This window comes from Aphelocoma coerulescens, chromosome 3 (assembly GCF_041296385.1).
Source record: "Aphelocoma coerulescens isolate FSJ_1873_10779 chromosome 3, UR_Acoe_1.0, whole genome shotgun sequence".
NCBI classification, from domain to species: Eukaryota; Metazoa; Chordata; class Aves; order Passeriformes; family Corvidae; genus Aphelocoma; species Aphelocoma coerulescens.
Genome location: NC_091016.1, coordinates 78,370,397 through 78,397,726, shown reverse-complemented (window position 1 = coordinate 78,397,726; position 27,330 = coordinate 78,370,397). Strand labels below are relative to the sequence as shown.

The 27,330-nt window shown below is 38.5% G+C and overlaps 1 protein-coding gene across 1 annotated transcript in view; it reads left to right on the top strand.

The window, feature by feature from the left end:
* Nucleotides 1–27,330, top strand: part of SLC16A10 (solute carrier family 16 member 10) — a 67,818-nt gene that overhangs the window by 16,865 nt on the left and 23,623 nt on the right. The window contains exon 2 of the mRNA XM_069010978.1: nucleotides 26,221–26,365. Within this exon, the coding sequence (XP_068867079.1) occupies nucleotides 26,221–26,365 (145 nt within the window). The remainder of the gene's footprint in view (nucleotides 1–26,220; nucleotides 26,366–27,330) is intronic.

Sequence of the window (27,330 nt, the reverse complement as noted above, 5' to 3'; positions counted from 1 at the left end):
TATTTGCAGGATAACTAAGGAGTAATTAAGTGGTTCCTGGATCTTTCTGTCCTGATGAGTATTTTCTGTCTCTGTAGGTTGTTGCCATGGGCAATCAATGGATTTTTTTGAGGCTACAAAAATCTGTATTTGTCTGCCAAATTCCTAATCTGTATCCCATCTTTACAAATAACAGTATATATTCATTCAGATTTTCTTACACTGTTTATTATAAGGTTTAATACATAACATGTTTGATCAGAACTCCACAGGGATTCTGGCGAAGTGATAACAATACCCTGGGTTAACTTGGATTAAATACTCTGATTGGAAGTAAGTGTTTCATGCAATATGTTTCTGCCTGTCAGTGAGAACTGCACTTCTGTCCTGTTGACAGTCTTTATTGTGGAATCTCTGCTTGAAACTTCCTCAGTTTAAAGAAGTAGGCTTTATTTATTCTCCTTCCATTTATTTTAACTACTGTCAAAATATCAGGATATAGCAGACTTGTCATGTAAGGACACTACAATTGATAATTTTTAAGGACAAACTGATCACTGTAAGTTGTGTTTGACTTGTATTCAGAGTAGGCATGGAGTCTTCAGAGCCCTCCTCCAATCATTGTCTAGGTATCATCCACAGGTTGGTAGCAATGGAAGTGTAAAATCTATGTACTGTCACAGGTAGTTGCTGCAAATACATGATGTTTTATTCTCAACACACAAAAAGGAAACAGCATTTCCTTTTACACTCAGGGACTTATGTTTCTGAATGCAGACACTTTTAGGAAAGTACAAAAGCAGAATCAAACCCAGTCTACTGTTTGCAGATTTGTTTCTGCCACAGCATAGCCCCAGTGCTTTTTTTTAAAAATTCTAATAACAGCTGCACACAGTGGAAATGAATCCTTTATGGGAAAAAAGTAAATATTGTATGTATTTGTCATTGCAGCATTGAATTTTGATAGTTAAAATATTAGAGTAATTAAAATCAGATTTATTAAAAAAAAATCTTTGAATAGATTGATACAAAATGCAGAAGTATGTGATTTCAAACTTAGGGGTCTTCTGTACCTTGCAAATGCAGTTGTGCAAACAAGAAAATGGCTTGTTCTTGGCATTTTTTGGTGGTTAGGGGTATTGCACTGTGCACAGTTTATCAAAAGCAGAATAAAGTGAAAAGAATGTTACTCTTTTCCCTGTTGTTGTCCTTGTGTTTCCTGGACTATTGCTTGTAGAGACTTCCTTGATTTGGTATTTCCCAATGCCTTTTTATTTCTAATTTCGAGTTAATTAGAATTGCTTTATACCTGTCTTAAGCAGTTGAAGGTTGGTTTTAAACTCAGATGGTTCAAATTCTGAATTTTATGAAGAGGTTAGTGTATGCAAAAGCATTGGCACACACATTGTGCAATCACAGAACCATTACGGTTGGAGAAGACCTCTAAGATTGAGCCCAACCATTAACCCAGCACTGTTAAGTCCACCATTAAACTGTGTCCCCAAGTGCCACATCCACATGTTTTTTGAACACTTACAGGCATGGGGATTCTGCTACTTTCCTGGGCAGCCTGTTCCTAATGCCTGACCACCCTTCCGGGGAAGAAATTTTTCCTAATACGCAGTTCACAATATCCTCTCCTGGTGCAACTTGAGGCCATTTCCTCTTGTCCTGTGACTTCCTACCTGGGAGAAGGGGCCAACCCCTGCCTCGATACAACTTCCAGACCCTAACCTTTGAATGCAAACCGAGAACATGCCATAATAAAGTGGTGGCTTTTATTTTGCACACAAAGTATTGCATACATCTTTGGCTGTGTGATTTACTGCTTTTTTAAGATGGGATTTGAGTTGCTGTGACTAATGAGTAGTCACGTTGTGTCAGTATGCTCACTGGCATGACTGTGGTTGAGAAAAGAGACTAACTTGGTACTAAACCTGATTATAAAGATTTTTGAATAATTGAATTTGGCTTTTGTCTTTTAAAGTAATGTCTTCAGTGGTATGAGAACCCTCCCAACAAGAATCAGGAGCTGCTGACAGAAATATGTAATAGATTCTGTAATTTTCTGGCAGCAATTTCATTATTAAAGTTGATATTTATTTACTGTTATAAACTTGAGCTACTTGGGAACAGACCTCTGGGGTAAACTAAGGAATGTTTAATTTAACAAAAAATGTGGTTATTTGTTATTTCTGTTGTATCTTCTTCCTTGTGTTTGGTAGCTATGGAGAAAAGAAACTTATTGCATAAAAACATTGAGACTTCAATTAGTAATGCTGTGCTTTGCATGGATCCTCCTGTTAATTTGCAAGGAAGATTCATGACCTTTCCTTTCAAGCACACTGGCAGTGGATTTTAGAGGAAATAGCTCTGCTTGTGAAAACTCTCCTAGCTGTGGTGTCTCTATTAATGATAAGCTGGGTAGGATCTCTGGATCCCTTGTTAGAGCAAGTTCAGTCAAATCAGATTGCTCGGGGCCTTTGTCCAGTTAAGTTTGAGTAGAGATCCCATATTCCATCTTCTGCCTCTTGTGTTATAGCTGTGCACCTTTGAGCAGTGTAGTTACATTTTCACTGCCTTTTAGGTATGACACTAACCATGCTGTAATTACACCTGCCCTGATGAGGGAGAAATTTAGAGTCTTTGCCAGGAGTTCGGGAGACGAACAGACATTCAGTCTTCTCTGCTTTTGGATAGTTGTTTATTAAGTCTTATCAGAAAAATAGAGCCACTTAACGTGACCCAGACATAGCACAGAGCTGAGAATGCAGGAGAGTGCCCCGTTATCAAGATTTGCACAGTCTTTTAAAGGTAAATTAACCAATGGTCACTAAAAGCTTACATTATTTTTACTTTTCCACCAATGTATAAGAAATATCTAGTCATGTAGACAGGAACTGCAGAGTTCTTTGTCCAATCATCCCAAACTACTTTTACTGCAGAATATGGAGGAGTAGAAGAAAGTCTGGAGAACAACAACAATCCTCCATTTTGAAGTTTTTTGCTTTTATCTATTTACTATATTAGCAAACCCAAACCCTCTAAATTTTTCACCCTGTGACAATCTTACATACTATTCTATCACCTAGTTCACACCAGTGTAGATTCTAATTCTTCCCAGAGGGTAGGCAGTTTTCTCAAGGACGAAGGTCAAAAACAGTGTTGTCCAGGGGGGTGGAACTCTTCAAAACAGGCAGAGAAATATTCTCTGCACTCTGGGTTCCTACAAGGTAACTGTAGATGTCAATAAGATCTGCACTCCTTGTGCTTCCCCAAACTTTTCATAAGGCTGAAAAACCCCAGATCTGCCAGTCTTCCCTCCTCTATTAGGTGCTCCAACCTTCAGTTACCTTGGTGCCTTCTCCTGCTCTCACTGCAGTATTTCAGTGTCTGTCTCTTGCTCCAGGGAGCAGAAAACTCAGAGCAGCTCCAGATACAGCCTCATGAAAATTGAATGCCCATATCCCTCAGCCTGCTGGTAATACTCCTGCTAATGCAATTTGGAGTGCAGTTAGTTTTGATTGCTGAAGGGCACACTGCTGGCTCACATTCAGCTTGTGTCTGTGAGGTCTCACATGTCCCCTTCTGCAAATCTGCTTTCTAAGCAATTGACCTGCAGTCTGTACTGGCTCCTGTTCTTTCATCCCAGGTGCAAGACTTTACATCTACGTCTGAATTCCTTCTGTCTGCTGTTGTCCCATTGATCAGCACATTGAGGTCCCTGCACATAGCATCACTGACCTTCAGCATATCAGTCACTTCTTCCAGTGTGATACAACTTGGTACATGTGAATCATTTCTTTTAATATGTGCTATCTCTTGTAAAACCAGCTGTATGTCTTTAATGCTTAATAAGAGACTTTTGCACTTGAAATTAATCTGAGAGTGTTCTGCATCCAGTAATTGATGCTTACAAAGCTTAAAAAGTAATTTCTCCTGTTATACACCTTCTTCCCTTTAGCCAGTCAGTGATTTTTGAACTTGCAGAGGCTGAAGTCCAACTGACATCAGTTGCACTTAATACCTGTGGACTTCAGAACACTCAGTTGTAGAGGATGCTCAGTTAAAATTTATTTTCTTAACATAATCCGTGCTTCTTTGTGTTCTAAATGTGCTTTCTGATAATTTTGGGAGTCCCATCCCATTTTTGTTTAATGAGAAATTAAAAAATAAATTATTATATTAGATCATCCACATATATTCTCTCTCTAAAAAAAAACAACGTTGCCAAGACACACAATAAATATAAAATAAATATAAATATATATAAAAATGACAATAAATATAAATAACTTTTAGCTGCAGTCACCGGAGTTGTGTTTTAAGATGAGGAATTTTGTCTCTTCATTCCTTCTCTTTCTCAGGTGATTAGTTAATATTGCCAAACTGCAAGGGACTCAAAATGGCTTCCTTCTGGATGTTTATGGTAACTGCTGTCTCTGTATGCTAATTTGACCTCTCCTTGTTTCTTTAACCTACTTTATTCATACCTCCGAGGGCTTTTCTCTTATCAAATGGAAACTTTGTTTTTCTAAGAATCTTTTGTGATGGATGAGCCCTTTGTTGAAAGCTGCTATAAGTTCCATCGTTAAACATACTTTGAATGGCCTGTTACTTTAGCATATCCAGATAATTCTTGATAAGTGATTATATCTAAACGCTGTTTTTCTTAAATCTTTTTATTCAAAAGAAGTTTAATCGCATGATTCATGATTGCTTGATGAATGATAAGTATTTAAAGCTTTTAGATGTGCAAAAGCTCATGATATTCAGCCTCTTTGAAGAGGTTTTGTATCAGAGGTGTGGTGACCTCATTGTGGTGAACAACTACCTCTGTTTTGTATTAGTGCTTTGAAACTAGAATAAAAATTAGATGAGGGAGAAGAGTACTCCTTAAAGAAACCTTGTAAAAGGTTAAGGTAACTCTCAATTCTTTTAATTTTTATTCTAGTTTCTTAGCAAAATGCAGAAAACATACTAAAAATAGAAATTCCCTAATTATGTGCTGAGGAGCCTTTGTTTTTCTTGAGGAGTAGTTTTAAAAACAATTCCTAGTTGTATCTTTGGCAGTGGAAATGTGGGGGTCTTTTCCCCTCACACAAGAAGAAGGGTTCTTTCCTATCCCCATCACTTTTTAAAGATAATTCTTTTAATTTATCTGGCTGTATTAAAGCCATGAAGAGAATAATGTTCTTGAAGCTTCTACCAACTTGCACATAGAGGGTATTTCATTCTGATTGTCACGAAACCTCCTATTTATGTTCACCAATTCTGAAGTGTATGGCATCATCTGTTTCCCTTGGCAAGATTATGTGAAGATTTTTTTTCCCCTGGGAGTGAGGGGGGAAGGGAGAAAGATAGATTGATACTTTCATGCCTCATTCCTTGCAGGCTTTCGAAGAGCAGGAATGACCAGTTTGACAGTAGCCATCCTGAATATGAGCAATGTGAGTGAATTTGTCCTCTGTCTTCTAAGGAGCTGTCCCTAGTTGCATGTTCCAATGGAAGAGACACACTTAAAAATGGTTGTTTTGGATCTTTTTATTTTCAAGTTTCTGTAATGTCTTATATGAAGTCTGTAATATTCTTAAGAGTAGTAAACTGGTTGTAGAACTACCAGAATCCTTCAGTAAGTGTTAGTAAATTTTTTTTCCCCCTAAACTGATTCACTTCAGAGCTCCTGAAAGTAAAAGCATTGCCTCAAGCTAAGCATGATGTTGGCAGTTGTGCAAACTTCTTTGTGTAGTTTTTGCCAAAGAACCTTGTTCTTGACCTGAAATATCCCTCCTGTTTCCAGCTGTGAGCTTCATGAACAAACAGTATGAATTTTGACAAGCTTATCATTATTCATGCAGAATAATTTATTAGAGCAAATTTTTGTTCCTAATTAGTTTCCCTTTGTTTTTTTTAACAAGCTTTGTTGTTTTCACTGCCTTCTTAACAGCTCTTACTTTTTGCCCATGTCATTGAGTTGAGTAAGAAATTCTAAGAAATGACTGAAGGATTCAAGTGACATGTGACATTGCATTGTCTAGTTTAAGTGTCAGATACCTGTGCTAGTTTGAAAACAAACCAGTGGGAGGCGCCAAGTCAGAATAACAATTTAATGGAAATTAAAGAAAAGGAAAAGAAAGTAAAAGAAAACACTGACAGAGTCAAGATACAACCTGAGTCCCTGTTAGGCGGGGTGGTGGTAGCAGTCTGGTAGAATGGTAGCTGCAGTCCTCTGAAGTGGTGATCCTGTAGTAGAAGGGGTCTGCTCTTCCTCAGAAAGTCCAGTGGTGGCTGTGTAGCTCCTGTCCTCTGGAAATCCAGTGGAAAGCCAGTCTCTGGTGTAGAGTCCCAGATTATATCCAGGATGGGATGCTTGGTTCCTCCCTCTGGGTGGAGCATCTCACAATAGGGTAATGAGTCATGAGGCCAAGTGTTGATTAGGCTCATTAACAGAAGATAGTCCCAAGGGAGTTATCTCTGAGTCATGCAGCAGGACAATGATGGGCCATTAACAGCAAGACAGTCTGGGGAGAAGAGGCAAGGAAACACTGCCCCACCTGATTTCAACAGCTCGTGAGGATGGTAATAGAATACACCTCAACCCAGGACAATACCACATGTACTGTCTAAGAATGAATTAAAATGCAACTTAATTTTATTGGTACGTGGAATTATCTGAATTGGTCTTTAAATTGTCATGTTCATAAGCTAGAAATACCCAGGGAGAGAATTAATTAAATTGGAGCTTTAAGAGAAGATTGAATTTGGAGTGGTTAGGCATTTAAATTGCTGCATCAGGTGTTGGTTCACAATAAGCTAGTGTTATATGCTATTTAGGAAATCAGGAATTTCTCCTGCAACAAAATCTTTTCCTCAGTCAAATAGTTTGAAATGTTGAATCAGACATAAAATAGTCTGTACTAAATCTAGTTTCTGTGATTCCTTAATGCCTGGATAATATGGTGATGGAAGTTATGGACTGTTTCCCTTGTTAATATGGTATAGGGTTTTTTCCCCCTCTTACCTGTCCCGTTCATCTCCTTCCATCTGAATGATGAACAATGTTCACTGTGAACCCTTTGAAGATGGGGAGGTGATTTTTTTTCATTAAAACAAACCAACCCAAAAACTCACACAAAACCTAACCAGCCCTCACCCCTGTGTGTGCACACAGTCCTACCCACGTACTCAGTACCTGCTGTCGAGCAACCAGACCACATAGATAAATGTGTCAAAGTGGTTTTGCTAGAAATCCTCCCAATGAAATTAATGATGGAAGATTCCTGCTATCAAAATCCTCATGTCTGCTGGGTTTTTCTTAGGTCAGTACTTATGTGCTGAATTTGGATGTGACTTTTGTTTGTACCCTATAGGAGATCAATCCTGTTCCACCTCTGAGTCATTACTGAGATTAGAATTTACTCAGTCTCTTGACTCCGTTTCTTGGCTGCCTTATATCTTCAATCCTGTTGTTTATCTTCCCACGATTTTCTCTTAATGACCTAACCTATAGTTTGTCCCCTGCTTTACTGTAAATGTAGTCCTTGTTTTACTGACTTAGGTATTTTGAGGAGCGGATATGTAGATGTACTGTGGTCTTTGATCTGCTTATCTAGGTGTGCTGTTGTTAAAGGCTTTTCTCCTGCTATTCCTTCTGGTGTTTCCACACCCAGGCATTACTACTCATTGTCCAATCACATCAGTCTTAATGTTTCCATGTGTCTGTATTAATGTCTGTGCATTTGTACAAAAAGGGAAAGAATACATGCCTCTGTTTTACGATACCAGTTTCTCATCTGTTACTACCCCTTAAACTATTAAAATACGCTTTTTAGACCTATTGGCTGAATTGTTATTAAAATTACTCCCTTTTTGTTTGGCTAGCTACTTCACCTGCATATTCGTGTATGGGGCTCCAGTTTGTTCAGAATCTTTTTGTTCCTATATTGTCATCCAAGAAGTCTGCCTAGTTTTCCTTCTCCCCCTTTTCTTGCTTTTTCTACCTTGCTGGTGCCAAAGGAAACACAAGACTCTAGTGCCACACTAGCTTTAGTGTTAGAGCTTATCAGCTTAATGCTTTGCTTGGTTTTGGTATTGCAGCTCCTGCATTGTTCATACCTGCAGATTTATCCATCCTCAGATCTTACAAACCTGCTTAACATATGGCAATTCCTCAGTTTCAGGCTCCTGATTCACTTCCTCTCGTGGGCTGAGTATGCATTCCCTGTACAGTAAAGCTTCTCTTGTTTTCCTCAAAGAAACTCTGAAGAGCAGCCACCTTCTTCTGGAGATGGATTCCTAGAGAACTGGTGTGGTGGTTGTTACCAGGTTTGAACTGCCAAGGATTCCTCATGTTACTGCTGATTTCATCCTTCTTTGGCACCCAGTGCTTTTTACTCAATAAAGCACAAGCCACAGGGCTCTCTGCACTCATCTGCATGCTGAATTGAAAGCAAAAGTTGTTGTTTCTTTGTTTTCTTTGGGCAGTCTGGGGGATACTGAGTGTCAACAGCTTTTCTTTGAAACACTTTAGCTAAAGAAACATGCGTGCTATAATTTAGCTTTTAATAATTTCAGCATAATTAAAAAATAGGCACTGTTCTTTTGCTGTCTGCACTCCCAATAGTTAATTACTTGTGCAGTCCGTTGGACTGATACTTTTGTTTGCAGTCTTACTTGAAAATTCTCCCACACTGCTCGTGAGGAGGCATTCTAATAATTTATGTTGTTAGATTACTTTTACCTAGTGCTAGTTTACATTATATTATGCTATCAAGGTCAAGCTATGCATACCAGATTTCCATATTTCTGTTTAGGGATCAGTCATGGAAGTCTGGGGATTTTTTGGTTGTGTTGGGTTTTTTGTTGTTGTTTGTTTGGTTTGGTTTTTTTTCCATGAAGACATTTGGACTTCGAGGAAATTTAGAATAGCTGCTGAGCTCCCTAACTTGTATTCCAGTTGCTGCAAGGAAAGTATTCTGTCCTAGCAACTCTTATGCTGTGCAAGTCCTTGGGAGGAAGTGCAGAGCTTCCCAGGGGTTTTCTTTATGCTAGAATAGTGCTCTTTTTATCTGTATAAAAGCTACTTGTGAATTTACCTGACAGGGAGATCTCAAGGGAGAGGGCATTTTTTAAGTGCAACTTCGATACCTTCTACCCCTTGATACAATTTAGTGCTCCTGATGCCACCTCAGTTAACTCTGTAGTAGCTGGGGGTAAATGCTACAGCAGCTCTTCAGGAGGACAAACCTGTTGCCAACTGGACACTGTACATGAAAACTCATTTGTGAAGATGGTGAAATTAAAACTGAACTCTCAGAATTGGAAATGTCTTGTTTAGCCAGCTCTACTGAGCTGTGCTGTGTTGGTAGTTTTTCATTGGCTGGTGTAAGAAAGAGCTAATGGTTCTTGTGTGGCAAGTGCAACTTGCTGAAAGTACAAGCTTGGACCAGAAGGGGATGACTAGTGTATTTTAAGTAGGGCTATAATTTCTTTTCCTTTGGTGCTAAGTGTTTGGGAAAATCTCAGGCCAGATTTGACAGCCTGAGAGCAGTGAAGCTGCTGCAGCTTTTTGTCCCTGGTCTAGCCAGTACTGAAGCTGAAAATGTTTCCAGTAGGCACCCTCACACAGAGTGCACATGCACACCACATGTACACATCTGTGCACAGCTGGCCACACAAATTAACTGACAGGCACTCAAATAACATTCAGATGAACACAGCACCAGTGGTGCCATCCTACTTCCCCTCTCTAGCTGAACAGAATGGAGTTCTGGTAGTTGTGTGTGTGTGTATGCATCTGTATTTATAATAGAATGTTTGCAGTGTGGATCCCTCCAGGTGCTGGTTTCAGACACTCAGATATGAACACAGGTGCCTTGACCAGGAGAAGTTTAAAAGGGCATTTAGCAAGCAGACAGGACAGGCTGTGCTCATCAGGGGGCAGCGCCTGGTGAAACAACCGTACTGGCCTGCAAACTGCTGACATGTGGGCAATGCATTTTACCCTCTCATGATTCTTACTTTTCCACACTTGTTCCTCCCAAAACCCCTAAATGTCACCCTGGTTCCTTGCATAAATATTTATCCCCTGAGTTAGTTGTGTGATCCTGAAATGCTTTTCCCCCTATGAATCCCATGACCCAGATCAGTACTCTCCCTTGGTTCTGAAAGTGCCCTGGCATTGACTCATCCTGGTGGGTGTCACACCTGGATGTGGGGGCTCAGGCTTGCCTGGGACAGGCCAGGGAGAACAGGACAGGATGTCCCCTCTTCTGAGCCTGAGGCTTGGGTTCCTACCTGCCTTCACCCCAGTGCTCCTTGGGGCATAGAGAGACAGGCTGGAGCTGTCGGGGGTGAAGGCTCCTGGTGTGGGCCTGAGGACAGACAGGGCAGGATTCTCTTTGAGCTCCCCCTCCTGCCACAGCCTCTCTGTGCCCCTGTGTGTGCCTGCAGCTGACCTTCTATTGCATAAGCCAGCTCTGAGCAGCAGGAGCTCGGTGGAAGACACAACCTGATAAGGTCACTCGTGGTGCTGGCAGCAGGCCTTTGGCCAAGCTCAGTAGAGTTGTACTCCATGAGCAGCAGAAATCTAAAGCTTTATTCGGGATCTTGCATGTAATACACTTAACAGCCCTTTTTCTTGTTCTGTTGCTTTTGCTGCCCCTTTCTTCTTTCAGAAGCAGTAATTTATTGGTTGGTGAAAGCAAGCCTATGTCTTGAGTTTCTTAGATCATTGTAAGAGTGAGAGAATTTTTCTTTTATACTCTAGAGGACCAAAAATCCCTGTATATTTAATATTGGGCATATTGTATGAAATGTGGAGATACATATACTGTCTACACATTGTTAATGTTAATCTAACTGTTCACACATTATCTAGTGACAGTTCCTGTTGTAACAGAACTTTTGTTACATTTAATATTATTTTTACTACTTCTCTTCCCTTAAAATTAGAATAGAGAATAATAGTTCACTTACTTGTATGGAGTTAAACTGCATAGATGGCAAATTGTTGGTGTAATTCCTTAATTGATAGAGTTCTGGAAAACAGCACTAAAGTAAATGTGGTTGTAGAAATGGTGGTAGTAGCTGAGCTACTTAGTGCTTAGCAAGCTGATGAAATAGAACATATGTGAAATGCAGAGGTTCTAAAAAATCGGAGTGAAATGTTATTGGATGGAGGTTGAGCCTTCAGCAGAAATAATTGGGTGCTTGTCTTTGGTGATAACTGTTATACTATTCTGTAATGTACTATTATGCATTATAACTGGAAAAAAATCTGTACTGTTTATATACTAGTTCTTGCTATTGACAGAACAAAAATGGCTGTGTCACTGCAAGAAAGTGTTTCGTATTTGCTTGTTTTAAGCAAGACTGCTACAGTTACTAGGAGGAGTGGTGGTTTTAGGCTTCCTTTCAACAAATGGAAAGTTTCTCTAGTGAACAGTTAAGGAGTAAGGCATTAAAACTTCTTAAGATCTTCCATATTCCGTCAGATATTTGAAGGAGATGACTGATTCCTTGACTAAATTTTATAGTTTCTCTTAAAAAAAACCCCAATGCAAAACCGCCTTACATTAAGGAAGTAATAAACAATGTTTTAATCCAGGGCTTCAAAAAAAAACTTTATACTGCACACTGTGTGCCTGTTTGTTTGCTCATGGTAGGTACAAAGAGTTTCTAATACAGGCATCCAGAAGCTTGAAGAGCTGAAGGCATTGGTGAAAAAAGGGGAGGAAAAGAACCAGCAGTATGATTGGCTCAGTTTTGTGCTGTTTTACCTACTTTTTTTATAAATAAGAGCTTTGGACTTCTGATATTTTTCCAGAATACAGCAAAATAGTCAGTAAAAACATTGGTTTTACTACTAAGATAGTGTGATTTTTTTTTTTTTTAATTGAGCAAAACAATTTTTTTATTTAAAAGAATCTTCAGAAAGTTGTAAACCTAACCAAAATTTGATTGATTCGTGTGTCTTGTGGTGGGGTTTTTTTCAACCATAGTTTTGGTCAAGAATTGCTAGTAGGTGGAGGCAAAGTCAAAGACTAAGTAATGTAATACTAGTATTATTGGAATAGAAAGATGTTTCTTGACTAAAACAACAAATTTATTCCAGATATGATTATTTATATGCCCTTTTTATTTTTATATGGGATATATAGGCATTATTACTCCCTTATCTTTGTCTGGATTTTATCTATATAAAAACTTAAAGTATTTTGTTTGTAAGGATTCTCAGTATTTTAAGACCTGATATGATATCTTAAGCATAACCATATAATTTTTGGAAAGTAATACTGTACAATAAAGGAGAGAACCTGTAATGCTAAAGAGGACTTACATATGTGAAAAATCTTGTAAAATAAGGTTTGTACCTCATCTCAAGGAAAGAGTTTTAGCTCAAAATTTAAAAATGTAAAGACTGCTCAAGTAGCTCAATTACTTGCCCATTTATTTGTATGTTAAATTGCTGTGTTTTGCTATGGAAGTACCTGGTGCTATGTGTGAAATAAGGAAGTTGTGCGAAAATGGCTGTGAAAAACTGAGTTTGAATTAGTTTTTGGATAAACACAGTGACCTGGATAAACCTGTGGACCCCTGGAGAGAGGGAACCCATGCTGTAGCAGGTTTACTGTGAGCCTATTGGGGACCCACACTGGAGCAACCTGTCCCTGAAGGTCTGAACCCCATGGAGGGGATCTGCACTGCAGTTCATAAAGAACTGCTGCCCATGGGAAGAGCTCTTGCTGGAGAAGTTAGTGGAGGACTGTCCCCTGTGGAAGGGACCCCATGTTGGAGCAGAGGAAGAGTGTGAGGAGGAAGGAGCAGCAGAGAAAACATATGATGAACCCTGCAACCCCCATTCCCTGTACCCCTGCGCCACTGAGGGCAGGAGGTAGAGAATTTGAGAATGAAATTGAGCCGAGGAAGAAGGGGAATGTCTATTTTAAGATTAGGGTTTTTTTTCTCATTACTCTAATCTGATTTAATAGGTAATAAATTAAACTAATTTCCCTAAGTTGAGTCTATTTGTAATTGCTGAATGATCTCCCTGTCCTTGATCTCAAACCATGAGCCTTTAGTTATTTTGTCTCCCCTGTCCTGAGCTGAGGAGGGGAATCATAGAGGGGCTTGGTAGGTACCTGGTGTCTTCTACCCAAGATTAATCCACCATAAATTCAAATTCTCAGGTCTTGATTATTAACTTGAAGTAATGTGGTGCTCCTTTAAAATAGTTTTGAGCAAGTGTTAGCTTTTATGTTTCTCAGTAGTGTTTCCTAAGAAAAAAAAACAAACCCAAAACATTTTAGTCAAAGAACCATAGAACAGTTTGGATTGGAAGGGAGCTTAAACATCATGTAGTTCCAATCCCCCTAATGGCATGCCTGGATGCCCAGGGAACCCCATGGCATTTTAAGAGGGTCAGTTCTTTAAGCCAGAAATAATCATTTTGGATACCAGGAAAGCATTGCCAGCTCTTGGGAGTGTGGGTTGCATCTACTGCTGCAGCTCCTGCTGCCTCCTGGGAAGCAAGTTTGGGAACGACTGTTCCGGGAAACCGCATCTGATTTGTGGCTTGTTTTTAACTAGGGGAAAGTGGCATGTTTAGAAACACAAATAACTTACAGCCCCAAGGCATGCTGGCATTATAAGAGTAAGTCCCTTTGTGGTAGGTGCTCAATCCATGCCATCTTTCTCAGCAGTGGGTATTCAAACTCTCCTTTCTCCTCCACCTTCCTTGGAAGGAAAAACATTAAAGATTGATAAAAAGTGACTTTCCTAAGTTCCTGCCCATTGGTTTGACCCCAGGATCTTGCAGAAAATAGGGTTTGGACAGTACATTCTATCTTGGGAGAGGGTGTTCTGTTTCAACAGCTTATCAGGAAGCATTTTGTTTAAAAAACTTTTATACTTTACTAACTGTAAATATCATCCCAATTATAACTGCAACCGGTGATATTTGCAGTGTTGAGACTCCACTCAAAATCCTTTGTTGTTCATAATAACTAAAAATATGCAGATATGAACTCCAAATCTACTGAATACCTCAACAAGCTGTATTTCATGTATCCTGTATCTGTCAGGCTGATGTTTGCATCCAGTCACATCCAGCTGCTCAGCTAAGATAAAATTACTTACTCTGTGTGTGCAGTGTAGCAATTTGTTCACGTTTCCTAGATGAATGGCAACCTGGGCATTTGGATTGCTGGGTAGGAAACTGCGGGGGTAGCTGGGCATTAAGTTAATGAGGAATAGTTTTTAGTCCCAGTGAGTCACATTGGCAGACTTGAAAGTTTTGTATGAGGATGAGAGAGAAGAACAAGGTCAAGAGTTACAGTGGCTGGTTCACTTGGTTGCAAGGGTTAGAGGGCATGTGAGTGTAACTGATATAAAGGGCACATGGTGACATAAAGATTTATTCCATCGCACGTGCTTTCTGTCTACTCTTATCGAGCTTTCCATGCAAATGATTTCCTCTCACTATTAATCCTCTGAAAGGGAGGACACTTGAATTCATTTATTTGCTGTGCAAAAACTTAAGATGCCCCGATTGTTTTCTGTACTTGGAGGGAAGAGAGTAGGAGATGTGGGTAAAATAAAATGAAATGCATGGAAGTTCCCTTTTCTTCAGCCTGTGAAAATACCATCTAACTCTTAGTGTTGCTTAAAAATAATCCAGTTTTAGACTTCTATATCCACTTGGCATTGTATTTGTGATAGGTCTGATAAAATTATGTGGAAAACCAAGAAAGCATCCTTTATGAAGGACACATATTGAAGTTGTTAATTGTCAGCTCACTTTACCTGAAGGTTCCTTGCTTTAAAGTCAAATGTAACTTTCCACGTAACTATAGCACAAAATAGTGTTACAATTCCAAAGACAGAAATTTGCTGTATAGTTCAGTGTTTGTACTTCTATTATTAAATGCAGGCATGTGGCCTTGAACATTTGTCTGGTTTTTGCATGGTAAAGTTGTGTTGCAAAACAGACTCTTTTATTTCTGTATAAATACAGATTCCCCTCTGAAGCAGATGCAAGTTAAATAATCAGATCTTACCTTGAAAAATAATTACCTGTTGCAGCATCTAAATGATTTGCCCTAAAATCACTTGTTCTTCTGTTTTATTTGGACTGCATAATAGTACTTTGAGTTTGGTTAGTCTACCTTTTTCTTTGTGGTAACTAGTCTGTCCCGTGCTTAAAATGCCTATTGGCTGATGACTGCTTTGGGGTAGAGAGTGGGAAAGGGTGGTTTGTAACATGGGAAGATCTTTTCAATAACAGTTGGAGCCTTGAGGGTAGGGATTGAAAACCTAAAGTTTGATTATTTTGTAGGGGTCCTACAGAGCATAAGGGGAATATGTTGATGTAATCAGAGAATAAATGCTGTTAGAATCTGTCTTGAGGATCTGCATGAAGTTACTGACATGTGATGGGGTCTTTTAGCCAATCCTGGTAGGTTCAGAAGGATCTTTTAATGTGAAGAGTTAGGGTTAGTTTGTGAGTTGCTTGGTGGCAGTCTGTGCTCCTGAACTTTAAATAGTGTACCAAATGTATTTGTGAAGTAAGATTTCTTTATTGTGCTGCTTTTCATGGTCTCACAAGGACTTCTGATACTGTAGAAATGAAATGAATACCTGTGTCAAAAGGCAACCTTGATTTGCAGGTCTTGCCCCAGTGCAAGTGAGGTGAGGGAAAGAAAGAAGACTAATAGCTCCATTAAGAGTTTAGGAATTTGGATCTTGAGGTCTAATCTATGCTATAGCTCTAAAACATGAGGCCAATGTATAATGTCTGGTTGCAGATATGTTTGGAATGTGTGCAGCTGTTGTTTGGGAGAGCAGTTAGGATTAAACCTTTCTGGAAAATCAGAATGTCATCTTTGAAGTTAATAGCTAGTACTTCCTTATGCAGAGCATTACTTATTCTAAATCAAAACAGAACATGATTCTTGGCCTTCAACTCTTTGGAATTAAAAAAAAAAAATAAACCAGTGCTAATTTGAGGGGAGGAAAGGAAAGATAAAAATGTGCCTGGGAATCAGTTCTGAAGCTCAATTTTTTTGGCTAGTAGTTAAAAATGTGATTACATTGTGCTTTGAAAAGAGTCTCAGACAGTCAGCTGAAAACATTCTTGTATGACTCCTAAAAGGAAAAACAAGTGGTTACAGCCATTTCTTATTGATTTATTCCTTGTTTATTCTTCCTACCACAGCATTTTCAGACTTTATTAAGTGTCAAAGGTCAAGCTCAGTTTGCTATGAACCCAAATGCACGTGTTTTTCTGTTAATGATTTACTTCAGCCTTCCTTTAAAGGTTTCTGAAGGCTTAACACTTAAAATCTCTAGCAGCAATATTTTATCTAACATTGCACTTTTGAGCTATTGTTTTAGCTTCTACTAACTTAAGTGTTTATTTTCCTGTAACTTCTTAAAATACATAGAAGAGTTGCAGTCTCTCTAGTAGTAAAACTTGTTGGCCTAAAAGTACATCTTTAACTGTTGCAGGTTTATAAATTGTCCCCTGTTGTCTGAAGAAAATTTTGTGATAGCTTCCCATGGTACTTGTTTTAGGTTCACCATTGCAATCTGTTTTGTTAAAAGGAGAACCAACAAGCGAAAAAAAGTAAAGGGCTACAACACTCTGCCTAATCTTGTGTTAATATAGCAAGTGTAAATCAGATTTATTCTGATATATTAGTTAAATAATTAGCTAGTTGCAGTGGTGTGGGATGTTTTGTTAGTATAGGAATACTTTTTTTTTTCCTGCTTTCCTGCTGCTTATGCACACAAGAACTTATCTCGGGAGAAATTCTGGTCTTGTGTTGTCATTACTTATGAAGGCAGAGAGTGAAATTAGTCTAGTCCAATTCTAGTAAATGGCAAGCTTGGGGAGGCTCACTGTATTAGGGATATATGTGAAATCTGTTCTGGCACTTGGCTTTTCATCTGTCGCACAGCACATGAGAGAATAAAACCTTGGAAGAAATAAGCCTATGTTTTGACTTGATAGATGATTTGGTTTTGTTTTTCACTCCTGCAAGCTTGCTTTGCTTGTACAACAGTTTTCCAACATATTGGCAAGTTTATGCTTCTTTCTGCCTCCCTGCATTAAGTTCAACATGACATATATGAACCTGAAGTAGTGTTTTGGACAGTCATGAGGCAATACACTGAAGAGATGCGATGCATAAGCACGGGAAAGCTTACAGCTATTGGCAAAATCTGGGAGCTCAATCTTTCATTCAGGAGAAACTAATTTAAACTGCCTGATAATGACCTCATGTTTGCTGAAAGCAGAGGTTGTGCTTTCATGCTCTGTGATATGGAAACAGGTGTCTGTTCAGAGGTCTCTTTATAGGGATTCAGTGACTCATATTTAGTTCTTGGATTCGGATGCATCATAAAAAGCAGTATTTTTATAAAGTTATTCAATGAAAGGTTTGTTCCTCAGGGACAAGAAAAAAGAGTGTTTGGGGGGAATCCCCCAGTGCCTTGTATTCCTTTTGGATACTTCCACCAGTTCCTGGTTCATAATTCTTCATGTGTTGACCATGATCTCTGAATGTGTTATGGAAATCTGATTAGATCCTCTACAGATAGTTCTGATTTCCAAAGCATGCTCAAGATAGCCTTGGTGTCCAAAAGAGATGGTACTTCCTTGTGTTAAATTATCTTTGCCCAAAATATTTCAGAATTTTCATTTAAATTAGAATTCAATTTTTTTTGTTAGTATTGCTTTAAGGGAGAGCCTAGCTCAGACATCTGCAAACTAAACACTGTAAAGTAAGCAAACTGAAAGCTGTAGTCATGTAACCTGAGTTCAGAGTATAGGATACTTCCTGTGGCAGCGTTATGTCATAAATTTATTTTTAGTCCTTAAACACATACTTTCTCTAATGGGATCAGCAGTTCTCTTTTGGATAGAGCAAGCAGAGCACTTCTTTGATAGTAGGGATTCTAAGTGTGTCAGTACATGTATTTTAACACCTGCTTTCCTTTTCCACCGCCATGCTGTTCTGGGATCTATGGATTACTCAGTAATAGGAGTGGCAGTGTGGAAATCAGTTGCTCTCCCTTTTGCACTAATGAAATTCCTCACAATTCATGAGAAGTTACTGAGCAGGTTCTGAAACAATTTTCACAGGCAGGTGTAAGCAAAGCATGTAGCATAAGGTATTTGTAGTGATAGGTTAGATAAAAATGAGGTGACAGTTTCCAGGAGGCTGACCTACAGAGGCTCTCAGAGGACATGGATATTGGAATATTTGTTGGGTCTAATGGTTGTGTTCATCTGATAGGTAAGTAACATCCGCTGAACAATTCTCTCTTTTGGAAATTACTGGCTTTTCCTGGAGGAAAAAATAATAGATAATGGATAAAAGAGGCTGTACCTGGAGTGCCTTAGGCAAATGATAACCCAGGGCTCCTGGGCACAGGCAACAAGAATAAAACAATACTGATGAAAAATTGCACCAGCAGGAGAGAAATACAGAAATTCTAAGCAATGAATTTCACACTTTTAATGCTAATAATAAGTCTCATCTACGTGTTAGGATCTATTTGGTTTAGAATTTGAGGATACCCTCAACTCCTTCCCATTCTTAAGGGGGGAAAAAGTGAGGAAAAAGGTTTTAATCTCATGGCTCAGGTTTATTTCTTTTTTTCTTACCTGAAGGAGTTAATATTACCAACCTAAATTTTTTTATTCTGAAGAACTGCTTATTTTTAACATGATCTTCAGAATCCAGTTTTTCAAGAAGGGGTTTAGAACAGTACTGTTCCATAAATTATATGGAGTAACTTGAGTTACTCAAGGAGAGACTTTCTGGTTTTCTGGTCTGACACCCTTTACTCAAAGCCAGCCAAGTTAAAATACATTGAACCTCTGAGTTAGATCAGGTTGTTCAGTGTTGTCCAGTCAAGTTTTAAACATACCCAAGGGAGGAATTTCCACAGCTTTTTTTGGATAACTTTCTAAAGTTTGGCTACCTTTATGGTGAAAAATTTTCATGACATCTAATTGGAATTTCCTTTGTTGCAGTTTCAGTTGTGTTTTTGTCCCATCACTGTACACCACTGAAAAGGAGCTGGCTTTATATCTGTAATAATCACCTGTTAGATACTTGGAGGCACTGATTAGATTCATTTTGTGCTGCTTGTCTTCTGCATGCTGAACAAATTCAAATTCTGTAGCCTGTCCTCAGACGTGAGTGTGTTGGTGGCTGACCACTAGACTTGCTGTGTTCTTCTGTTATTGCTGAGGGATTAAAATGGCAGATTAAATTTGGTTTATGTACGTGTGTCATGGGGAGAAGTGTAATCCAAATAAGTGCTGCAAAAAAAGCCATCTACACCCTTAGACGTCATTAGCATTTGTAGGAAAAAAGTGTGATGGATAGTTTTCTAAACATATTTACTCTGAGGCAGCTGCAATACATTAAAAACAAAAAGAGGAGAAGAAAGGAAGTATAATTAGAACATAGAGACTAGAAAAAATAATTGTCAGCACAGAAATTTATTATTAAATGCTTTATGCAGTTCTGGCTACCCTGTCTCAGAAACAGTGTGATGTACTCAGGCTCAAGAGAAAGGGGCAAAGTAAGTCTTCTATTCGAAGACAGAGTCAAAGAGTTGCTTCATTTTGGAGAAGAAATTATTATGAACAGATCTGATTAAGGCATATACAATCATGGGTTTCAAGAGGAGCCTCGGCAGGGATGATTAATTCGTATTTCTTACAGTGGTGGAATTAAATGAGAGTAAGTTCAAAGCCAAGGGGAGTTATTTTTAATGTGGTGCTGATGCCTGAGCATGTTCTGTAACTGATTACAACAAAAGCAGAGAAGCCAAAGTAATATTGATGGAACTAAATGTTCTTTTTGAATGGTTAGATGCAGCATTATTCTTAGGTGGTTTCTAAGCTGCTTATTGCTGGATGTTGGGAGGATGTAGCCAGGGAAAAAGTATTGCAGGATGCTAGCCCTTTTTACAGAGTTCTTTGTTTAAGTAGTTTGTGGTGGTCAGAAACAGGATGCTGGGCTAAATCAATCTTTGATCTACATGGCATTGCAATTATTTTGTTGTTTTAAAAATTAAATGCCATGTAAATGTCATTATATAGGCAAAGAATTATTAATACTAGCTGGAGACAAGCAAATTATTTCCAGAAATAACCTTCAACAACCACTTTTGTCTCCTCCAGAAGAGGATCTCTCAAATTCCCAAACTATTCTCGTAACAAATCTTTTTATGGAAGCCAGTCTTCTGCTTTGCTGAAGAGAATATCTGTGTGTGTAACTGTCCATAATAGAAGTATAGGTCCTCTACCCATTCCATAGTTAAATTATGGAGTTGTTTGTTGTAAGATGTTGTGGATGCTGAAAATACAGCAGTGTTCCAGGGAAGCTTGGCAGTTCATGGAGGAGAAATTGCCAGAATATTGAAAAATACAGTGGAAAAAAAAAGTAATGTCCAGATTTTTTTTATAAAGAAAAACAAGTAAAAATATGCTCAGTCTCTCAGCTGTTAATGGTTTGAGGCTGGGAGAATACATAACAGGCTTCCTTATTCTTGCATAAATTGTAACTAATAACTTAATGAAAGCTAAATATTATTCAAGCTTATTGAGGTTTTAGAAGTTACTAAGTGCCTTTATTTTGCTTGCTCATATAGCTTGTCTTCTAGACAGTAGCATTTTGTTCCCTTTCTCAACCAGAACAATCTCAAGGGAAAATATTAAAAAAAAAAAATCTTGAAGCTTGTTAAAAAATTAAGGGTGTTACTACTGTGTTGAGCCAACCACTTGATAGACACTTGAGGATAAAACTGCCAAGTTCCTTGCTGTAATGCTTAAAAAAAATTGATTTTAAAGAATGCTTTGGCCAAGTAGCCTTTATTTAAATTTGTGCATGGTAAAACATTTCAATGGAACATGATATTAGTGTTTTCTTTTTTGTTGTCCTGTAAATCTTAGTGCTTTACTCCAAAGAATGATCTAAAATATTTAGTAGCATGGTTTATAATTTGGCTGATAAATACGTATTATGTAATATAACTGTGACAATGGGAATAATTCTGAGAGTGCTTAGATCTTAGATACTATATTTATAGTAAAGACACTTAAAATAATATTTTTTTAATTTTTAAAGACTCATGGTGGAACAGCAGCATATTTTTGGCATATGTGGTATAGTTGCATTACTGTAGACTTTTGAACAGAGGAAATAATTAAAGAAATATCAGAATATATGTTCAGATTTTCAGTGAACTGATCAGGAAAGAACACGTACCTGTGACTTTCATGTTTGATTAATTTTAGCTATAATAAAGTTCTGAGTTTTTGTAATCCATTATGTGTTTCACTGGCACAGAACAAACAAACAGACTTTTCAATACAGCTGCTCTCTGGTCTGATACTTTTATCTTAAGAATGACTTTTCCATCTTCTAGGGAAGCCTGGGAATTGTTAATTCTACAAAAAATTGCATGTTTTGAGGAGTTAATTCTTAGCTTCCAGTGCCTTAAGGAATATTTAAGTCCTTAAAGTAGGAATAGTTTTTTTTTCTATGGCAATCAAAATGTTCTGTGTATGAATATGAATGCAATTATATGTAGCAATTAGGTGCTGTATTAGTATCTGAATTAGCAGCTCTGGAATATGGCCAGCTTCTGCCAGAAAAGCAGCCAGTAGCCTGGAGGAGAAATACTTTAATTAAGATGTAATAACTGCACTAGAGAACTCTCCGTATTCTGGCAAGCTGCATTTGTAATTTTTTGTATTACTTAGGACAGTTGTAATTTCTGTTTGAAAAAATGTGGAAGACAACTCAATGTACATTTTTCATACTGCAGGAAAAAGTGTAAGGGTGCTTGAAAACTTAAAGTGAGATCAAAAATTACTTTGATCTACTGAATATATTTTAAAGCCACAAATTTCTTCATAGAATGGATATGTTGCAGCAAGAATTATTTGCCTTAGGGCATTTAAAGATTTACTCATGTGCTGTTGTTCTGTTTATTGTGATTATTTTTGGTGCTAGGTGCCTTCACAAAGGATGAAGACAGTACATTTTGTCAAACTATGCATTCATGTGAAGTTTAACTTCAAGAACATTCTTTTCAATAAATAATAAAGCTGTTCATACAAGACATGCCAACAATGTCTTTAAATCGCATTTCTGTAAGCTAATGAGAGCAACTTACTGACTCGAAGTAGTAATTTAAAGGGTTCCAGTTTTCCTTAGGGTAGGTAAGTGGTACAGCATGGGCTCCCACTTCTGTAGTGGGACTTATTCCCACATCACCATTCCATTCTGAAATGCTTCAGATAAGGCATCATCATTTGTCTTAACAGTCTGTTGTATTGAAAACCAATGGAAACCTTCTCTTTTAGGCTCTGCCCTGTAATTATTGTAATAACAAGAAGAGAGAATCAAATGATAAGAAAGGCATAGTTTTTTCATGAGTACCTGGAAGTACAAAGAGACAAAATAAGCGTGTTGTTAATTTAATTTTAGCTGGATATCTTCACTTTAGCCTTTCATATTCCAATTATTTTATTAGCTGTATAGGCTGGAAAAAAACACTGTAAACCTTGACTTCACTAAGGAGAATGGTAACTGAATCACATCCTGTAGCTCTGAAGTAATTTAGTCTGTTACTTCATGCAAGCTACTTAAGCTCAGTTTCAGATGCTCACTTTCTTTGCCTGTTTGTCTGCATGAATATGATCCATGTGAGATTGGATTCTCAAAACCAGTAATCTCTGGTGCGCTTGTCTAGTGTCTGTTGCCTTTGTGTCTTTTTTGTGCCTGGGCAGGAAGGGTGACAGGAGGATCAGCTGTTCCTTGGTATCTTCATACCATGTGAAACGTGATGGCTGCCTCTCAAGATTTAGCTGCCTCTTGGCCTTGCAGGTACCTCCAGGAGTCACAGGGACTCTTAGTGCTGCCCTGCAAATCACACAGAGGTGCTGAGGACTTTTCATGGTAATGTAGCCATCATTTATTTAGGAGGGTGACAGGCCGACATGGACATTCTATCCCCTGGTGTTTGCAGTTTCCTTTGGACAGAAAAGCAGCAGGCTCACTCTGGGAGAGCGTCATGGGTTAGCAAGCATAGTCCCAGAAGGGATGTCCTTGCTAAGGGGTGCTTACAGCTTCCCCCATGACCTGACAGAACCTATCAGCTGGCCAGTTTGAATACGGACAATTCTTTAAGCCACTTTAAGTTGTGACCGCCTCTGTGATCCACACTTAAGAATAGAAACCCTGAGGCAGACTTTCTGTCTTGTTTCCGGTGCTGGGACAGGTGGCTGCGGGCCCCATGTGGGGGCCAGCAGGCCCGGCCCAGGCCCTGCTCGGGCCGGGCCACGGCCATCCTGGAGCAGATGGGCCCTGTTCCACCCACGGAACCCCCCACAGCCCTGCTGTGGGCAGCCAGAGCAGCTCGGCTCCACCCCCATCTCCACTGTGATAAGCCACATCCCAGCTGCAAAGCCTAGGTGAGATTAACCCTTTTAGTGCTGTGAAGAGCTGAAAACCTGAGGGAAGAGAAAGAGGAGATGCTTAAAGCTGAAATTCTGTTGTGAAGCTATGATACGTCAGAGTACCCATTGTAATTCCATGAAGATGTGGGAGGTGGAGTGTTCAACTCGTGAGATAGGCAGATGCTGACGAAGCTGTAATTTCATGAGAAGTTTGGACAGGGAGAGATGGAAGCGATGAGGACTTTTGCTCCAAATGGGAAAGGAGAAAACCTCAGTTCCTAGAGATGCTCCCAGAGATAGTCCTAAAGATGAAGATGAGGAAGACCCTTTGCTCCCAGGGAAGGAGAAGGGCCTCTGTTCTTAGAGATGAAATGCTCCCAGAGATGGGTGAAGAGAACTTTTGTTTCTGAACTGCTCAACCTTAAAATTGTACCCCAAAAACCTTCAAGAGTGGACCCTTGAAAGCAGCTGTGGGAAAAGCTGCAATTTGGGGGAAGGGACTCATATGTGAGCAGAGAGACTCCTCTTCCTAAATGGACTGAACAGAGTTATTTGGAAGTGGGTGGCTGGCTCGTTGTGACAATGTGTTCATAGCAGAGCAAGAGAGACTCCTCTTCCTAAATGGACTGAACAAGGTTATTATGGAAGTGGTAAACAGACTGAACATCTTAAGGGTTGTTTTTTTACATTGTCAGTGGGAGAAGGGAGGAAGGTGGGAGGAGGAGAAGAGTTCTGAAGGTGTGGTATAATTTTTCTTCTTCTTTTAGGTCTGTTAATAAACTTTATATTCTTTCAAGTTTGGTGCCTGCTTTGCTTTCTCCTAAATCTTACCTCACAGAAGATAAACAGTAATGAGTATCTTGGACCAAACCACTACACTAAATTGGTGTTTCTGCCCGGTTACAAACCCAACCCGCTACAGAGAGATAAGGATGATGAGTCTTGTAGAAGTTGGACTTCTTAGAAGGTTTTTAACTGGGTGGTCTCCAGGCTGTATGAGATCATCTCCTCCCTCAAACTCCTGCTTATAAACTGTGGTTTATAATGTCTTGTACCTTCAGTAGCTATCTGGGCTGTAATAGGGTACAGATCTCACTGGAGTCATGTTCTGCCACACCCAAGGTCCTCTTGAGCATTCCTCAACTGCAGAGAAAGAGAAAGACTAGACCTTCCATAAACTTGGACTTTGCTGTTCAGGCAGTGTCACAGGGTCCTTGTTCTTCCTAGTCTCTTGTGCTCTCTCTTCATACAGCTTGAGTTTTTGCTGCGGAGGTGCAAGGCTGGCAGGGCTATCATATATGGGGTAGTCCTACACAGGAAATGGCCATAAGAGTACCTCGCTCTTTAGATTGTGCCTTGAAACTCTTATTTTATCACATGATCAAAAAATCCCAGCAACACACATCCTTCCCCTCCTCCCTTCCCCAGACAGGTAGGCTGTGGTTCATTGAGAGCATAGTTTGCCCTAAAACAAAGGTTTTGTTTCTTGTACTCCTTTCTGGTTTTCTCTAGCCATCTGTTCTCTCTTGCCTTTCATTTACATTGTAAACTCTTGGAAGAAACAAGTTTTTGCTTGTTGGTTTCTTTTCCTGTCTTTAGTGCACAATGATGTCTTAGTCAATGTGTAGGGCTTATTGGCTCTTTAATAACACATATCCTAAGCCTTGGTAGTGGTAGATCTACTTGCAAATATACTTCATTTAGTCTTGTGTTTATATGCTTTTCCAGATAATTTTATTTGCCTTCATCGCTGAATCACAATTGTTTATCTAACTATGTCCTTACGAAACATATTCTAAACAAAATTCCAGTTACACAGATTTAAAACTATTTCAGATTGAAAGAGTTGTCTTCTGTACAATTCAAAATGAAGCTAAAACATTTTTTCCAATTCATTTTGCATTAGCAGCTTTTTCCACTTCCTGTTTGGACCATTTTTCCCCCCCATGTAGGTGGGGACATTTGCAATATATATAAGTTACTATATATGCCAAATATATTAGTTTATTAGCTGTGCTAATAAAACTCACTTGTGGCTGAAAGTATAGGGGACTCACCTGAATTGAGTCTTAATGATCTGATAAACCAAATACAGTTTTCACAATGTCTGTAAAGCTGGAGCAGTATCAAAAGTAGTGAAAATTTCCCATTATAGATGGAAGTGGTTTTACTAACTCAAGTCTGTTTAGTATAAAGTAAAATTTCATTCCTAATGTGTATATTACAGTATAAAAGCCTATTGTTGTTTACTCATTATTAATGTTCAGTATGATCTACATCTAGTAATGAAGTTAAAAAGTTATTAATTTCTTTCAGCAAATGTACCTGTTTAAAGTCATTAAGGTCTAGCATAAAAGTCAAGTGAAATGTACTAACTAAAGTCAGAATTGATACGGATCCTCAAAGGTATCTTTAATGACCTAGGCATCAGTTTGAATATTAGGTTAGCTACTAGAGAAATGTCTGTGTGTTTATAAAAAAAAAAGTAGAAGTAATAGCTACAAAAAGGTTAATTGCATTCTTTGAGCTGATAAAATCTAAATTAGTTCATTATGTAAATTATTAGGCTTTTTTACTGTGTTAGGTAAATATATTTTAAGATGTATTTAAATATTTTAAAAATAATTACCCAATTGCTACCCAACTTTAGTTCAGCAGCATAAAATCCTAGGTGAAAACAAGTATTAACTGAAAGCTGAAATCACTTGTCTTCTAACATGTTGTCTTTTTTTTTTTTTTCTATTTTGCAGCATGGGTGAGCTCTCTTTCTATGGGGATGGTCTTCTTCTGTTCCCCAATAGTTAGCATATTCACAGACCTCTTTGGCTGTCGAAAAGTAGCTGTTATTGGAGCTGCAGTAGGGCTTGTTGGACTCCTTTCAAGTTCTTTTGTAAGGTAAAAAGCTTAAATTCATAACTTTCAAAGTATTTTAATTTAATCTGTTTTTTTAGTGTTGTAGAGGTAATGTTGATCCAGTCAGCAGAATAGGAAGGGGTAAACAGTGCTACTTTTTATTTGGGTTTGGTTTTATCTTTCAAACTATGACTGGTGAACTTTCAACTTAAAAAGTATTTTTATAAATATTATATCATTACAAGACTCCCTGTTTAACAGGAACCACTATGTATAAATATATCAACAGCAAGACTAGTGCTATAAGATTAACAGCATTGTCCAGGATAAACTTATGTTTGCTTGATGTAGATTGTATTTTAACAGGTACATAAACATTGTTGCTGTCTTCCCTTCCTGCCCTGTCCCCTTAATTTTCTTTTGAAATGGCTTTAATGCTGATAAAAACACAGTAGGACCTCCAGGAAGCTGTTAAAATTCTAGTAAAATTGGATGTTTTCTTCTCTTCTCACTGGTCCAATTGCTGAACATGGAGATAGAGAAGACCTTGGTATATTGACTATACTTAAGGCTTATTTGTTTTGTTTTGTTTTTTCTTCTAGTTTACAGTTCATTTGTATGTTTCTGTAACTTTTGCAGAATAAATCTTAAGAAATTCAAGAGTGACTGATTTGTTGGATGTACCCTGTAGAAGATGAGGAATCAGGAAATTTACTTAGTCTAGTCATCATCAGAAACTGGTTAATGAAGGTAGGGTGTAAGAAGTAGCAGGAAAATAAGCCGGTTACCTCTAGTTCTCAGACTTTTTTTTTTTCCCCCCCTGCCCTTAGCAGAATAAGTATAGGATCAATCAGGCTACATTCAGAAGATCTTTCTACTTAGGTACAAATGTATTTATACAGACAAAAAGCTTGTGGAAATGTCTTTTCTGTGCTTGTACTCTGAACCAGTTGATTGTGAGCTGCTGTGATCTGAACGGTTAATCCTGGTGCAAGTATTTGGCTTAA